Raw genomic sequence first — 18,017 nt, forward strand, 5'->3', positions numbered from 1 at the left:
CAGCCAATCGCTGCGCTCACAAGCAAATCAGTGGTGCCCAGCCATCCAATAGCATGGCTCGGGGAGTGGCTTGTGCAGTGCTGTGTTGTGACGTCATGGTGACACACTTGGAGGCAGCTGGCGGTAAATGAAAGATCATGAAGGGAGCCAGGGTACGTGCACAGAACAGCCAGGCAGAGAGAAGCAGCAGCTACAAATACAGGTTGGCTTAACCACTTGAGGACCACAGTCTTTCTACCCCTTAAAGGAGTAATCCGGGCACAATAAAGAAAATAAATGCTACTTACCAGGGGCTTCCTCCAGCCCCAAGCTCCCAAGACCTCCCTCGCCGCAGCTCTGCCCGCAGCCGTTTGGCGGATCTCCGTCCCGGTCCCCAGCGATTGACGTCAGAGCGACCTCCAGGTCGCTCTGTACTGAGCCTTCGCGAGCGGCGCTGTCGATCACCGCCATGTGGGCCGGAGCGGACTGCACAGGCGCAGTAGTTCTGCGCCTGCGCACTCCGCTCCGGCCCACGTGGCGGTGATTGACAGCGCCGCTCGCGCAGGCGCAGTACAGAGCGACCTGGAGGTCATCGCCGGGGACCTGGACAGACCTGCGGCGAACGGCTACGGGCAGAGCTGCGGAGTGGGACATGCTTGGGGCTGGAGGAAGCCCCCGGTAAGTAGCGTTTATTTTTTTTTTTTTTTTTTATTGTGCCCGGATAACTCCTTTAACCTCCCTGGCGGTCTATTAGGAACCGCCAGGGGGCAGCGCAACACCATTTTTAAAATTATTATTATTTTTTTTTTTTTTTATATATCATGTAGCGAGCCTAGGGCTAGCTACATGATGGCCGCTGTACAGCGGCATCCCCCAGTCTGCTTCGATCGCCTCCGGCGATCTTTGATTAGGGAATCCCGTTCAAAGAATGGGATTTCCTGAAGGGCTTCCCCCGTCGCCATGGCGAGGGGGCGGGATGACGTCACGGACGTCGTGACGTCTAAGGGAGTCCCGATCCACCCCTCAGCGCTGCCTGGCACTGATTGGTCAGGCAGCGCACGGGGTCTGGGGGGGGGGGGGGGCAGTGAGGCGAACAGCGGCGATCGAGTGCGGAGCGGTGGCGATCAGAATGCACACGCAGCTAGCAAAGTGCTAGCTGCGTGTTGCAAAAAAAAAAAAGTAAATCAACCCAGCAGGGCCTGAGAAATCCTCCTGCGCGGCATAGCTCGGCATACTCCTCACGGTTTAGGGCTCCTAAAATGCCAGGGCAGTATAGGAACCCCACAAGTGACCCTATTTTAGAAAGACGACACCCCAAGGTATTCTATTAGGTGTATGGTGAGTTCATAGAAGATTTTATTTGTTGTCACAAGTTAGTGGAAAATGACACTTTGTGAAAAAAAACACTAAAAATCAATTTCCGCTAACTTTTGACAAAAAAATAAAATCTTTTATGAACTCGTCATACACCTAACAGAATACCTTGGGGTGTCTTTTTTTCTAAAATGGGGTCACTTGTGGGGTTCCTATACTGCCCTGGCATTTTAGGGGCCCAAAACCGTGAGGAGTAGTCTGGAAACCAAATGTCTCAAAATGACTGTTCAGGGGTATGACCATCTGCAAATTTTGATGACAGGTGGTCTATGAGGGGGTGAATTTTGTGGAACCGGTCATAAGCAGGGTGGCCTCTTAGATGACAGGTTGTATTGGGCCTGATCTGATGGATAGGAGTGCTAGGGGGGTGACAGGAGGAGATTGATGGGTGTCTCAGGGGGTGGTTAGAGGGGAAAATAGATGCAATCAATGCACTGGGGAGGTGATCGGAAGGGGGTCTGAGGGTATCTGAGGGTTTGGCCGAGTGATCATGAGGCCACACGGGGCAAATTAGGGCCTGATCTGATGAGTAGCTGGGCTGGGGGGTGACAGGTGGTGACAGGAGATGATTGATGGTTGTCTCAAGGTGTGATTAGAGGGGGGGAATAGATGCAAGCAATGCACTGGCAAGGTGATCAGGGCTGGGGTCTGAGGGCGTTCTGAGGGAGTGGGCGGGTGATTGGGTGCCCTAGGGGCAAATAGGGGTCTGATCTGATGGGTAGCAGTGACAGGTGGTGATGGGTAATTAGTGGGTGTTTAGAGGAGAGAACAGATGTAAACCATGCACTTGGGAGGTGACCTGACGGCGGGTTTGCGGGCGATCTGATGGTGTGGGTGGGTGATCAGATTGCCCGCAAGGGGCAGGTTAGGGGCTGATTGATGGGTGGCAGTGAGAGGGGGTGATTGATGGGTGACTGACAGGTGATCAGTGGGTTATTACAGGGGGATAGATGCATACAGTACACGGGGGGGGGGGGGGGGGGGGGGGAGGGGGGGGTCTGGGGAGAATCTGAGGGGTGGTCAGGAGCCCCCAGGGGGCAGTTAGGACCTAAAATAAAAAAAATAGCATTGACAGATGGTGACATGGAGTGATTGATTGGTGATTAGGGGAGTGATTGGGTGCAAACAGTGGTCTGGGGGGTGGGCGGGGGGGGGGGGGGTCTGAGGGGTGCTGTGGGCGATCAGGGGGCAGGGGGGGGCAAATCATTGTGTTTGGGTGCAGACTAGGGTGGCTGCAGCCTGCCCTGGTGGTCCCTTGGACACTGGGACCACCAGGGCAGGAGGCAGCCTGTATAATACACTTTGTATACATTACAAAGTGTATTATACACTTTGTATGCGGCGATCGTGGAGTTAACAACCCGCCGGCGCTTCCGAACGGCCGGCGGGTTGTCGTCGCGGGTGGGCGGAGCCAGTTGCCGGGTGATGTGACGTGATCGCTCCCCCGGCATGCCGAAAGGACGCAACGCCCATGGGCGTACTGCGGTCCTTTCGGCGTCCACTTTGCCGCCGCCCATCGGCTGTGGGCGGTCGGCAAGTGGTTAATGTGAAGTCTGCTTGGCAGGAATGTTAGGAGTTTCTTTTGATTTACTGAGAAGCTGCACTGGCAGTGTGGATTCACCCCCCCCCCCCCCCCCTACTCACTCCTCAAGAGGACCTGGTGTGTGTAGATTGCAGGATCTCAGTCTCCCAGACGGGACACTGGCCAGCTGTATACAGAGGGGACTCTGCTTGTCCTGTCAGAAGACTTTGTTAGCCTGATTTCAGTGTGCAGGTGATCATCTGAGATAATATAGGTGGTGGCTGTGTGTGTGGGGTGTGTTTTTTTTGTTTTTTTTAATTTTAATTCAAGTTTTTGCTGCCTATTTTGGATCATAACCTATTATCATTTTTGGTAGTAGCAGTAGGGTATTGTACTGTGTTAGCCATCAGTAAAAGAAAGAAGTTTTTTAAATCAGGATGATATCATTTATTGGCTAACTAAAAATGAATAAGAATAAGCAAGCTTTCGGCCTTGCAACCTTCGTCGGGCTTACATCCTGTCTGACAGGATGTAAGCCCGATGAAGGCTGCAAGGCCGAAAGTTTGCTTATTCTTATTTTTAGTTAGCCAATAAATGGTATCATTCTGATTTAAAACTTCTTGTTAACATTTATGATAATTGAATTATCCCTGCCATCATGTTACTAATTATCCACAGGTGAGCGTACAATCTAATTCCTGCCTTCATGTCACTATCTATCCACAGAAGAGTTTACAATCTAATTCATGATTTCATGTCACTTACTATCCAGGAAGGATTTTACAGTCTAATCCCTGCTGTGATGTCACTAACTATCCACAAAAGATCTTACAATCTAATCACTGCCGTCGTGTCCCTAATGATTGGTACACACAATGAGATTTTTCTGGCAGATTTACTGCCAGATCGATTATTTCCAGCATGTCCCATCTGATTTCCAATTGATTTTTCATTCAATCCTATGGAAAATTGATTGGAAATATTCGATCTGCCAGAAAATATCATGGTGTGCAGGCATAACTATCCACAGAGGAGTTTACAATCTGATCCCAGCCATTATGTCACTAACTACAAACAGAGAATCTTACAATCTAATCCCTGCTGTGATGTCACTAACTATCCACAGAGGAGTTTACAATCTAATCCCTACCGTCATGTCACTAACTGTACTCTGGGGATGTTACAATCTAATCTTTGCCGTCAATCATGTCGCTGGGGGAACCTGAGCATCATAATCTGAAACAAATGTTTTGTAATGCTAGGTACACGATGCAATTTTCTGACAGATTTACTGACATATCGACTATTTCCAACACGTCCAATCTGATTTCTGATCAAATTTCTGCTCTTTTTTTTTTTTTTTTTTTTTTTTTTTCCATAGACGTGAACGGAAAATTGATTGAAAATCAGATTGAACATGTTGGAAATAGTTGATCTGACAGTAAATCTGTTAGAAAATTGCATTGCGTGTACCTAGCAGGTAGATCGGCTTGTTTCCTCATCCTCCTCCTATGATGTAAGCAGAGTTGCACTGGTCCTGCATTCCCCTGTCGCTCCCCACCCGGCTACTTTTTCATGCCACCCAGCTGGAAAAAAAATCCTGGGGAGAACACTGCCATAATTTCTTGTACAGTAAAGGAGAAAATCGTTTTTCACATGTAACAACTCATAAAATACTCAAATCAAATGTTTCCATCGAGTGCATATATAACACACTGGAATTTTCATTGTTGTCAAACCTTTATAAAGACCTTGGGCTCCTGCAGTCTTTTAGAAAAGGGTTCTGCAGCATATAATCAGCCAGTGTAATTTGCCTTTCAGCACCTCATCTCTACAGACATAGGGTACTTTTGTGGAAGTCTGCCCACAGTCGCCAAATCTCACACTTGTGTGGTAGGAACAAGCCCCCTCCTCAGTTGATCCTGGAGGAATGGTGTGGTCAACTTATAAAGCAGTCAGCTGACCTAGATATGAAGAAATTCTAGGCCGTGTGATCTGTCTACACCACACCTTCAGAGTTGAGGCTTTGTCATTTCCAGTGTTTGACCTTTTTCTCAAGGAACTGCACTAAAGGAATACCAACAGCTACATTTTGTTTTGTTTTTTTGCGACACAGGATCATTTTGCCGATATCACGTAGCATTGTTTTAATGAAAATTTGTTAAATGTTTAAAGATGACCGACTATACAGGACGATCCTTCATTTTTAACGACCATTATGATGGATCACATTGCAGATGATCGTTAAGAGGTCCACTAAGTTTTTGCTACTATGGTGGAATAAATATTCAAGCAATTTTTGCATAAATCCAGGTGGAGACCTGGTCATTCTTCCTTTTTTTTTTTTTTTTTTTTTTTTAGGTGTTAAGAGTTCCACTAAAGTCAGTGGACTTGGCGAAAAATTAACGGTCATTTAAACGATCCTTTGCGTTTTTTGTTTCACATGATTTTGAAAGATGGATTGGGTGGCAGTCTTTTTTCATTGGAGCAGATTCTCCAATCCATCTTTCAGCAGGTACTCGTCTTTAGAGTTCTTCCTTTTTATCACCCCCTCCAGTACTCCTTTTGTCATGATTAGTTATCTACGCTCTAGTGATACTAGTGATGTGTTGGTTGACTATGGAGGTTGCTTAAGCAAGGCACGCATTAGCTTTTAAGCAGACCTGAACTCAGAACTTTTCAAAAAATGCAAATTGCACAAAAAAATGCTGGCTATCGCTTAAAAAAATTGCTCACAAAAACTCAGCACTTGCGATATGTTGTGTGAATCAAGCCTTAGTCTTGTCTTGGATTATTCTGTAACCTGAGTGACAGATATGTGCATTGTCAGTCCATACTTGCTCTCCAAGAATTTTCTGTTTTTAAAGTAGGCCTGTTATGGGGTTAATATGGAGACTTCTACTGATTACTTTTTCACAATTGCTAGTTTCCTGGCTGTATTATGGATTGCCTGGGTATGGCTAGTACCAGGTGACTAAGGACTCATTCTAGTTGGAGGATGAGAACTACAGTATGCTAGGCAATGAGAATCTTCAGAAATGTCAGCTGCTATGTTTGTCTCATGACAGGCTTTCTTTTTTTTTTTTTTTTTTTTCTCAATAAATTTTTTTTTTTATTGTTTTGTTAAAGCATTTATAACAAGGTAATGCAACATACCAATGTCAATACAGTTGAGTGATCACTAATATAAAGGTACAAATATTGAGCATATAGAACATTAGAAATATAGGGTATAGTATACAGTACTAATTAGTTTCCAAGATCTACAACAATAGTATGTAACATTTTATTGATCAGGACATAATCCTATTGAATGTTGTATTGCCCGAGACTGGTCTCCTCTCTAGGTGTAGAAACACATCATGTCAAGAGAGGGATTGTCCGATTATAGGGCAGTCACAGGATGGTCTCTATGTCCTGAGATTTGGAGGAGAGGAAGGAATAGAAGACCAAACTATCAAACATACGAAAGTTATCAGAGTGTTAACCAATAGCTATTAACTAGTGAATAGAATAGAATAGAATAGGAAACTTAACTACATTGAAGTTGAAATCTGCACCTTGGGGATGGTGGGGCAATATTGAATGAGCCCAAGTGGTGGTAGGGGAGTTATTGGCATTGATGAGTGTTCGTTTGTTGGTGATTAATTACTGGGTTTGTTGGTAGTGTAGCTTTTGTTTCCGGTTAATTATTTGTTTATTATTTATTTATGTTGGAGACCATTTACTCTGTAGGGAAATCTATTGGCCAGTCAATTGCAAATTCAAGTATAGCTGAAGGTGACATTAGTAGGGTTTTACGGTCTCTTAGGCTACGTTCCATGCGTAGATTTAGGTCTACTGTGTTTCTCAACTGACTCAAGAAAGAGATGTCCGTGGAGCCCCAATTTTGTAGTATGAGGGATCTAGCTGAGGCAACAATATGGGTTATAATTAGTCTGAATTTAGGTGGGTAGTTTTCTAGCCCAATGTGGAACAGAGCCAACTCGGCTGGTATTATTGTTGGTTTGGAAAGTATTTTGCTTATTAGTTTAGATACTGAGTTCCAAAAAGTTTAAATTTTTGGGCAATGCCATAAGATATGGGATAGTGTACCTACGTTACCACATTGCCTCCAGCATAGAGCCGAGGCCGAGTTGTCGAATTTGGCTATTTTTTGTGGGGTATAGTACCACTTAAAGAGACACTGAAGCGGAAAAAAAATTATGATGATATGACTTGTATGTGTAGTACAGCTAAGAAATAAAACATTAAGATCAGATACATCAGTCTAATTGTTTCCAGTGCAGGAAGATTTAAGAAACTCCAGTTTTTATCTCTATACAAAAAAGCCATTAAGCTCTACGACTTTCAAAGTCGTGGAGAGGGCTGTTTTCTGACTTTTATTATCTCAACGGTTAGTTAATTTTTTACTTTTCCTCTGCTAGAGGAGAGGTCATTAGTTCAGACTGCTCTGAAAGAATCATTTTGAAGGCTGAGTGTTGTGTAATCTGAACATATTATAGAATGATGCAATGTTAGAAAAAACACAATATACCTGAAAATAAAAATATGAGAATATTTTCTTTGCTGCTAATCTTCTAGTAATTATTCATAGTACATAACTAATTCATTATATCATATATTTTTTTTCGCTTCAGTGTCTCTTTAAGGAGTATTTTATGTATAGATTCCCTGTGGTTTGTGCAGGCAGAGAATTTGTAGAGATTGCGAAAAGCTAACGAGATGTCTGAGGGGGTAAAAGTGTAGTTGAGGTCTTCAGACCATGCACGGGTATACTTGTGGAGGAGCGATTGGGTATTTGCCATTGTTTTGTACCACACTGATATTCCTCCTTTAAGATAGCTCGGGGAATGTATGAGGGTGTGTATATGAGGTGGTACAGTGGTATTAAGATTATGACTAAGACTAAGGTGTGATTCTAAGGTATTTGAAAATCTCCTTAGGGGGTAGGGAGAACTTATCCTTTAGATACTGGAAATTGTGTACAGTTTTAGTGGTAGGGCAGACTATATCTGAGATGTAAAGGATACCCTTATCATACCATGTCTTAAGATCTAGATCTGGTGTGCTACAAGGTAGGGAGTTCAAGGGAAGTTTTAATGTTCTAGCGGGATTGTCATTGTTGGTTTTTGTTAAATAGTAGGCCCAAGCTGAATTTGTTGCCTGTATTGTGGGGAAATCTGATTTATATTTAGATAAGCCTAATATTGATAAAGCTAGGCATTGTATGGGGGAGTAAGTCTCAATTGAGTTTTCAATTTGGCACCATTTCTTTGGGCTATCTGTTTTCCACCACTCTGAAGCAGTGTCTAATATCCATGCGTAATAATATGATTTGATACATGGGACCCCTACTCCTCCAAATTCCCTCAGAATGGATAAGTTATGGTAAGCAATTCTGTGCCTTTTTTTGTTCCAGATGTAATTTGCAATAATTCTTTGTATTTGGTTGAAGAAAGTGTTCGGGAGTGGGATCTGCAATGTGCGAAATAGATATATCAGCTTCGGAAGAGATTTCATTTGGAATGCTGCTATCTTGCCCACCCAAGAGAGCTCAAATTTGGCTAAGGCTTCCAATTCCCTAGTTAAATTTTTTTTTTTTAGTAGTGGAACATAGTTTAGCTCATATATTTTCTTAGAGGAAGAGGGAATATTGACTCCTAGGTATGGGATATGGGTTTTTGCCCAATGGAACGGATAGGTGTTGGATATCTGTTTCTTAAGAGATGGAGTGTTGATCCCTAGCACCAAAGACTTACTCTCGTTTACTTTGTAGTATGATACCTCCCAGTATTCTCGGAGGGACCTAGTTATATGTAGAAGTGAGTCTAGAGGGTTTTCTGTAGTAATCAACACATCGTCCGCAAAGAGGCCTATTTTGTGAGACGCCCCTTTTATTGTTGTTCCGTTAATGTCTTCGTTGCTTCTGATGGTTTCTGCTAGAGCTTCTATAACTAAGGTGAATATCAGTGGGGAAAGGGGGCACCCCTGTCTTGTTCCGTTAGTGATATAAAATTTATGCGAGTAGAAGCCTGCAACATTTACTACTGCTGATGGAGTGGAGTACAATGACAGTATTGCAGAGTAGATAGGGCCCTCAAACCCAAACCTTTGAAGTGTCTCCCTGAGAAATCCCCAATGAACTCTGTCGAAGGCCTTCTCGGCATCAAGAGCTAGAAACGGGTAAGGCCTTAGACAGAGCTCCGTGAACCTAAGAAGGTTCAAGACTCTGTGAGTGCCATCCGTGGCTTGTCTATGTTTCGTGAACCCCACTTGATCCCAGTTTATTAATAAGGTTAGAATGTGAAGGAGTCTAGTAGCTATAATTTTTGCGAATAATTTGGTGTCCGAGTTTAGAAGTGAGATTGGTCTGAAGTTGGAGGGAGTGTCCGTGGCTTTGCCCGGTTTTGGGATTACAGATATAACTGCTTGCGTGAATTGCTCCTACATGGATCCCTTTTCAATGAAATGGTTGAATAACGATGCTAGTTTGGGGGCGAGGGAGGTACTGTAATACCTATAGTACTCGTTCGTAAAGCCATCAGGGCCTGGTGATTTATTTCCCTTGAGGGTTTTTATACTGTTAAGAATCTCCTGAGGGTGAATTGGGGCGTTAAGCGTAGTTAGCTGTTGAGGGGTGAGGGTTGGGAGTTTAATTTTATCTAAGAAATGTTTAATCTTTACAGGAGTAGGTTGAGGGGTGTTTGGGTCGTCTTAAGTTGTATAGAGATTTATAGTATTCACAAAAAGCATTAGCTATGTCTTTTGGGTTATAAAGGACCGATTTGGTAACTGGGTGATTTAGTTTGGGAATTCTAGTCTTTGCTTGTAGATGTTTTAGTTTCCTAGCTAGAAATTTTCCAGCCTTATTACTACTGGAGTAGTGCTTAAGTTTCATTTTGTAAATTTGGTGGTCCATATCTGCACATAAGAGTAGTCTTAACTCCTGCCTTAGCGCGGATAGTTCCTTGTTGGCTGTACCACATATCTTGGATTTATTTTGTGTTTCTAAGGCTTTGATTTTAAATAGTAAGGAATCTATTTGTTTTGTTCTCTGTTGTTTTTTTTACTCGTGCTCCTAGCTGGATTAAAAAGCCTCTAACATATGCTTTATGGGCATTCCACAGACACTCTATACCGACCTCAGAGCTTGAGTTAAGTTCAAAATATTCATCTATTTTTTCCAGAATATGCGATCGGTTGGTAGTGGGGCTCAGTAGGGAGTTATTTAGCCTCTATAAAGGGCGGTCTGGTCTGGTCCCTGATACTCTGACTGTTAATGTTATAGAGGCGTGATCAGACCAGGAGATGGTGTTTATCTTTGCCTCCGAGATTTTTTGAAGTGTTAGCTTATCCGTTAAAAACAGATCAATACGCGAGTACGATTTTGTGAACCTGTGAAAAGAATGAGAAATCTTTTTCTTCTGCATGTAATGACCTCCAGGGGTCGTATAAATTTTCTGAGGCAAGGATTTTAGCAATGGAGTTTGTACGTTTAGAATCTAGACATGATGTGTCTAGCTTTGAGTCAACAATAGCATTATAATCTCCTCCTGCAATTAGAGCTCCTTTTCTTATGTCTTTGATTTTATTGAATAAAGATCTAAGGAAGGTGAGTTGGCCTGAGTTCGGGGCATATAGGTTGACTAGAGTGAAAAATTCACTGTTCAGGGAGCAGACCAGAATTAGATAGCGACCTTGAGGATCCCTTACTACCTTGTGGATTTCCGTTTGGATGGAGTCGTGTAAAGCTATAAGTACTCCCCTCTTCTTTTTTTTCTGCAATTCGCATAGAAAAATTTTAGAGAATGAAGAGTGGGAGCACTTAGGAGCCTTTCCCTCAGCAAAATGCGTCTCTTGTGTAAAGAGTATTATTGCTTTATTGTCTTGCGTCTCCTTCCAAAGAGATCTCCTTTTGTATGGGGAGTTTAACCCATGTGCGTTTTATAGATAAGTTTAAGATCTATAGTGATGACTTAGCAATATATAAGCATAGTTACGCTTAAAATCACCATTATTCATTGATATATGATCAGTATAGCAGATAAGTGAAAAAAGAGATATCCCCTGTAGATGCAGATTCTTCATGCTTATCAACAGTAAAAAGATAACTACATAAAGGTAAACCAGAAAAGAAAACTTGTGTGGAAACTGTAACATAGCCTGTAGTAGGTAAATAAAGATGACTTCATTTAAAGCCAGTTCAGGTTGTGGAGGCACGAGCAAATGGCCCTGACAAGACAGGGCTACGCTCAGTTGGTGTGATAGGTGAGTTCACCAAGTAGTGGGATGTTAAAGGCAGACTGGGCTCTTCAGCTCATGATGCTGATCAAGTCTGGATTGCCATAGGGTAGTCTAGTTATTTATTTGGTGGGCTAGGTAGGGGTAGTGGTACGCCTTCTGTAGAAGGTTCCAAACCCGTAGTAAACGTTCTCCATCTTCGGCAGACTGGATGACATAAGATTTCCCATTCTTAGAAAGGATTAATTTAGTGGGGAATCCCCACTTGTAGAGGATATGATTCTCGCGCAGGATCTTAGTAACGGCTCAATGATTTGCGTAAAGCCAGTGTAGCTTGGGAAAGGTCGGAGAAAATTTGGATTTTGTCAAAGGGGCTCTGGAAGTTTGCCTTTGTTTCTTAGGTAGTACATTAATTCCTCCTTTACGTGATAGAATTGAAAGCATATGATTACATCTCTAGGGATCGCATCAGGGAGATGCTTGGGTTTCGGTAGCCTGTGGGCTCTGGCTATGATCAGTTCCACGTCTGAGAATCGTGGGAGTGTAGCTTTTAGTAAGGAGAAAATATAGTTCTTCAGATCCTGAGCTGCAATCTCCTCTCCGATCCCCCTCAGCTATGTTACATCTTCTGTTTCTGTCTTCAAGATCAGTGGCTTTTGCTTTGAGCCATGTTAAATCATTAGAATGCTCTTCTACGGTATCAATCATGATGTTGTGGCCCTCTGTCAGTGCAGAGACTCTGTCTTCTGTGAGAGATATTCTGTCACCTAATGAGTCTATTGAAACTTGCAGCTGGTGAGTAGCAGTATGCATTTCTGACATAAAAGCTGCTTTGAATGTCATAAACATATCTTAAATGAAGGCCTGTGAGGCTGTCTGGTCTGTTGCTGGGTAAGTTTCTAGTGAGGTGAAGCTAGAGGGGGAGGAGGTATTAGGGCCTACCGTGCTTGGGTTTTCCGACGTCCTCTTTCTTGATTTGAGCGGGCTCCTGGAAGAGGGTGAGACTGGGCTCTGGGTATCGTCATCCGATAGACCAGTTTCGGCTGCTTGGTCTGGTATAGCCGAGTTGGAGAGCTGACTTCTGCTGAGTGTTCCGGAGAGCGCGCGGCCGGCGCCATCTTTGGTGGAGGTGCGGCGGTGAACGGCGGTAAAGAAGTCCGGTAGCTTCTGAAGTTTCTGGGTGTGCTTTTTGTGTTTCCGACTGCTGTCTGTGTCCATCATAGCTTCCCCCACCATTTCGCCTGCAGCAGGGTCCAGAGGCATGGCTATCTTTCGCTGTGTGCCGCTTTTAATTGAGCTGGAGAGTGGAGCTGCAGAGCTATGCGTCCATTCAGCTAGACGCGCAGGACACGCCCCCATGACAGGCTTTCTTTAAAGGATACAGACGTAATATATAAAAAATGTAACATGTCTTTCCCGACGAAAGCTGCAGTGATGAGACGAGACCACACCTTGCTCACCCGCTGCTGCTCTGTTTTTTACATATTTTGTGGAATGAATATAGTGACCGTCTCCTCGGCAGCAGTTCTTGGCCTTTTAGAGCACTGGTACTACATACAAGTGCAGTGATGGTTCCCTGATGTCATTGGACCCCAGTGCCAACAAGGTGGAAGAAGGTTCCATGGTTTTTAGGGGGGGGGGGGAGAGAGTCTTTTTGATAGGTGTGCTTTAATAAGTGTATATATCTTTATTGTGTGACTAGCTTGTTTCATAGTGTTGATAGTAAAACTTATATTTCCTTTTATTGCAGAGAGCAGATTCAACATTCTACCAATGTCTTGGCTAAAGAAACGAACACTTACCTGAAGGACCTCTCCTCTGTCCCTGCCCCAATTTCTTTAACTGAGCAGGTAAAGAAACTTCTTCTAAGCTTTTTCTTTTGAGGTCACTAATAAGGTACAAAATAAATTGATCAGTTCTTACCACACCTCATACATGTTGTTGTTTTTGCTACAGTGTGATGTGCCACAGAGCTAAACCAACACTTAGCTGCTTGTGCGCCTTTGTTCTTAAAGAGGAACTCCAGCCTAAACTAACATACTGTCATTAAAGGGACTCCGAGCTCACAATAAAAAAGAAAGTTGAACTCACCTGGGGCTTTCTCCAGCCCAGTGCTGGTCGGGAGGTCCCACGACGGCGTCCTGGCTCCTCTCCAACACCCCGATCCGGAATGGCTGACAGGCCGCAGCCCGGGCGACACTCTCCCGAGTGTCGGGCTGCTCCTTCCGCGTATTGACGCGGATGACGTCACACGCCGGCCGCCTCGCGTCATCACGGCGGCCGGCGTGAAAGTACTGCGCATGCGCGCTTTAATCGCGCATGCGCAGTACTTTCACGCCGGCCGCCGTGATGACGCGAGGCGGCCGGCGTGTGACGTCATCCGCGGAAGGAGCAGCCCGACACTCGGGAGAGTGTCGCCCGGGCTGCGGCCTGTCAGCCATTCCGGATCGGGGTGTTGGAGAGGAGCCAGGACGCCGTCGTGGGACCTCCCGACCAGCACTGGGCTGGAGAAAGCCCCAGGTGAGTTCAACTTTCTTTTTTATTGTGAGCTCGGAGTCCCTTTAAGTTACATTAGTTATGTTAATTAAAATTCCTTTTATCCCCCTATACATTCCTAGTAGTTTGGGTCACCCTGAGCTGCTTGGTTACTCTGTTGTACTCGTCCAAGCCCTATTTCATACAGCCTTATCAATCCCTGCCATGTACTGATGAGGACCAAAAGTCAGAAACAGGCTGTCTACATGTGGGTTTGATATGGCTGTGTAAAACTTAAAGCTATAGGCTTGCTATACACCAGCGGTTCTGGATGCTTGCTTGGCTTAACAAGGGCGAAAAGGGATAATTTGCATATTTAGTAGTAGTGCATTGTGGGTAACCACAAATGTTCATTTATAACTGAATTATTGCAAATTTCCTTCTGTTTTAACCTCTTGACGACCAGCTAACGCCGATTGGCGTAAACTGGTCATCTGCGGGTTACCATGGAAACCTTTCCATGTCAGTTCACGGAGGGTGTCTCCGTGAACAGCCGGAGAGCCGCCGATAGCGGCTCGCCGGCAAAATGTAAACAGGCGGGGAAGAAATCCCCGCTGTTTACATGATACGGCGCTGCCGTAAGGCAGATCGGCGATCCCCGGCCTCTGATTGGCCGGGGATCGCTGGCATATGATAGGCTGAAGCCTATCCCACAATGCGCAGGAAGGGAGAGGGAGGTAAGGGGAGGGAGGGAGCGCACAAAACGCTGCGGAGGGGGGCTTTGAGGAGCCCCCCCCCCCCCCCGCTACCCACTAATGGCCGGCGGCGATCAGACCCCCCCAGCAGGACATCCCCCTAGTGGGGAAAAAAGGGGGGTAGTCTGATCGCCCTGCTGCACTCCTGATCGGTGCTGCGGGCTGCAGAGCCCATGCAGCACCGATCAGTGAAAATTCCCCTGGTCGGCAAGTGGTTAAGAAGGCAATTACACCAAGCTTTTTTTTTTTTTTTTTTTTTTTTTTTTTTTTTTTTAGGAGGGCTTTTTGGTTCTTTTTATCCCCCTATACATTCCTAGTAGTTTGGGTCACCCTGAGCTGCCTGGTTACTCTGTTAATTAAAATAGGTAATATAATATCTTACCCACACTGTTTTTAAAAGAACAGGCAAATGTTTGATTTCATAAGGGCAGCCATCTTTTTGGTTGAAAGGAGGTGACAGGGAGCATGAGACACAGTCCCAACTGTCCTGTGTCCTGAGCACCTCTCCCAGTTGCTAGGCAATGTGAATAACAATATAGGAAATCTCATCATGCTCTGCACAGCATCAGGGAAAAAAAAAGCCCGGGCTTTTTTTCTTTGATGGATGAAGCTTAGCTAAAAAGGCAGCTAAAAATGATGCTTCGGTAAGAAAAACAAAGTTCTGATGCTGTGAAACTGTTAGACACCAAGCCTTTTCAGTTCTGCTGAGTAGATTTTTAGTCCGGAGGTTCACTTTAAACAATACATGAGCTGGGAAAAAAATGCTGATTTACTTACCTGGGGCTTCCTCCAGCCCCTAGAAGCCTCTGTGTCCCTCGCCACAGTTCCACCATCTACCACACTTAGCTGTCTCCAGCCCACCTGTGCAGAATACAAGTCTGAACCTGGCTTTTTTAAGTCTTATGCTATAAGCTTTTTGCTAATTTAGCATCTGTCTGTGGTGTTGATTCCCTAAACATCAGTAATACTGTAGTGCATACATGGCACATGGCAATATTACCCTAACTTCCACCTGCAAATACCGTGAGTTATGCTATTAGCGAGATCCGCAGTACTTGAGAAGCACAACTGTTGCTACAGTTATGCACAATACTAATGAGCGGTACCATAGAAACGACCAGGCTACTCCAGTACCGCGGGTCCACACTAATAGCATAACTCTCGATTCTTGCAGGCGAAAGTTAGAGTAAGATTGCCGTACGCTATGTGTGCACTGCAGATCTTCTGATGTTTAGAGAACCAACCCCTGTATCTCTGAGGAATGTAGACAGTTTAGCCATTTACCATTGTTTCTATTTTAAAGCTGAAGTCCAGGGAAAGCTTGTTCTGCTGGAACAGATTTTCCCTTTGATTACCCAAATAGGCCAGTTGCGGTGATCGTGGGGCGTCCGATGTTTGTAGAACACACTGAGGCTGAGCTGCAGTGCCACCCCAAGAAAAGGGTCTGCATCAAAGCATACAGCCACTCACAAGGACTGTAAATTTCATCAGATTAAAGCACATGCTCAAGAATGTTAATTTACAGCATGGTGGTTGCAAAGGGTTAAGACTTTCCAAAATTGCACCAGAGTAGAAGCAACTAGTTGCCCATTGTTTGGTCTCAATTCTTTCCAGTTAATTAAAATGCATGTGATCAGCCATGCACAACCCTTTAGTCACACAGGCATTCACATTTTAATGCTACTCTACAAGTACCAGTGTTTCTCAGCTTTATTTTAAATATATGCCCTTTTTGTATAGGCCACTAATAAGTAGCTGCAAGTGTGGTTTACATTTTCTCAAGTACCCCTTGATGCTTGTATGTTTACTAGCTGCAGTCTCTAAACTTTGACTTGAAATTTGAACTAAAAATTTGTATTTTACTCCCTTGGATATGGCAAGGCTGTTTTCTAACATTATGAAGCTTATACCCCTGATCTCAGCACGCACACACAGGGGCACAAACCTTGTTTCAAGAACCTGTGCTGTGCCAGATCCCCTTCAAAGCATATTTAGAGCCTCAGCCAGTGTTCTTGCAGCCCTTTCAGTAGCATTCAGCAATGTTTAATACCAGGGCAGTTTCTAGGCTAAAATGCACCCAGTGCGCTAGTGTAAAAATTGCGTCCCCCCCCCCCCCCCCCCCCTGCCGGAGCCAGGTATAGGTGCCTGCAGTATAGGTTAGCTAGGTCTAGTTGCACTCAGTATAGGTAGTGGGCTATAGGTCCCCCCCAGTATAGGTAGCCTGGCATAGGTGCCCCAGTATAATTGCCCCCAGTATAGATTAGCCAGGTAGGTGCCTCTAGTATAGGTATCCAGTATAGTTCAGGGGCGGACTGGCCAGGGGGAAGGGGGGCAATCTCCCCCCAGGCCGCCTTTCATTCAGTGATTCAGGGCAGGTCTGGTGTATTCTGGTTTGTTGTAAGGCAATGTGAAACTTGAGGCTAGCTGATAAAAGTGCAATCAGAGGACAGGCAAGCTGGTAAATATACACAGCATGATGCAGAGCTTGCCTGAAGGGTCCGTGGGCAAACATCTGTCTGGTCTCTGCCTATTGTTGTTATGACTGCATGTGTGGATAAGGTGTTATACAAGTATAAAAGTTTTTGACAGTCCCTAGACTCCAGGAGGGCTACTTTCTGACTTGTGTGAGAGACTGGCAGGGACAGGAATCCTATTACAGGCAAGTAGCCTCTGTGTGATGTGCAATACAGATAAGCTCTCTGCTCCATCTCAGGCTATTCTCAATTTCTCTCCACTCCTCTCTGGGCTAGTGCACGCCACAATCGCAATAGCAATCGCTAGCAATTTGTGAGTGTGATTTTGTGAAGCGATTTTCAGAGTTTTTTTTTTTAATGAATTGCTCCAAAAAATGCTACACACTGCATGTAGCATTTTTTGAAGCAGTTCATTTAAAAAAAAAAAAAAAAAAAAAAAAAAAAAATGGCTCTGAAAATCGCTTCACAAAATCACATTCACAAATTGCTAGCGATTGCAATTGCGATTTTGGCTTGCACTAGCCCAGAGAAAGGAGGAGTGGAGAGAAATTGAGAATAGCCTGAGATGGAGCAGAGAGCTTATCTGTATTGCACATCACACAGAGGCTACTTGCCTGTAATAGGATTCCTGTCCCTGCCAGTCTCTCACACAAGTCAGAAAGTAGCCCTCCTGGAGTCTAGGGACTGTCAAAAACTTTTATACTTGTATAACACCTTATCCACACATGCAGTCATAATAACAATGGGGAGAGACCAGACAGATGTTTGCCCACGGACCCTTCAGGCAAGCTCTGCATCATGCTGTGTATATTTACCAGCTTGTCTGTCCTCTGATTGCACTTTTATCATCTAGCCTCAGTTTCACATTGCCTTTTACAGCAAGCCCAAATACACCAGACCTGCCCTAAATCACTGAATGAAAGGCGGCCTGGGGGGGGGGGGGGGGAGATTGCCTTGCCCCCCCCCCCCCCCCCCCCCCCCCCCCCCGTGCTTCCCTGAGCTAATTACCCTGCAGTCCCCTGGGGAGAGGGAGGGAGAGTTCACAGCGCCCTTTGGCTGTCTGAGCTCAGGGCTGCTGCATGGCCCCTATAAACCGGCCTGGTTAATACTCTGGCTAAAAGGCACATTTATTAAGGAGGGGGTGAGGAGGAAGGAAGCTATGGTGTTCTATACAGAACTCTCACTGTATTAGGA

At 44.7% G+C, this 18,017-nt stretch overlaps 1 protein-coding gene across 1 annotated transcript in view; it reads left to right on the forward strand.

Annotated features, from left to right (window-relative positions):
• The window catches only part of STX12 (syntaxin 12), a 48,793-nt gene that overhangs the window by 6,069 nt on the left and 24,707 nt on the right, over positions 1-18,017 (forward strand). Inside the window, exon 3 of the mRNA XM_068269181.1 lies at positions 12,870-12,969. Coding sequence (XP_068125282.1) covers positions 12,870-12,969 — 100 coding nt within the window. The remainder of the gene's footprint in view (positions 1-12,869; positions 12,970-18,017) is intronic.

Source organism: Hyperolius riggenbachi, chromosome 2 (assembly GCF_040937935.1).
Source record: "Hyperolius riggenbachi isolate aHypRig1 chromosome 2, aHypRig1.pri, whole genome shotgun sequence".
NCBI classification, from domain to species: domain Eukaryota; kingdom Metazoa; phylum Chordata; class Amphibia; order Anura; family Hyperoliidae; genus Hyperolius; species Hyperolius riggenbachi.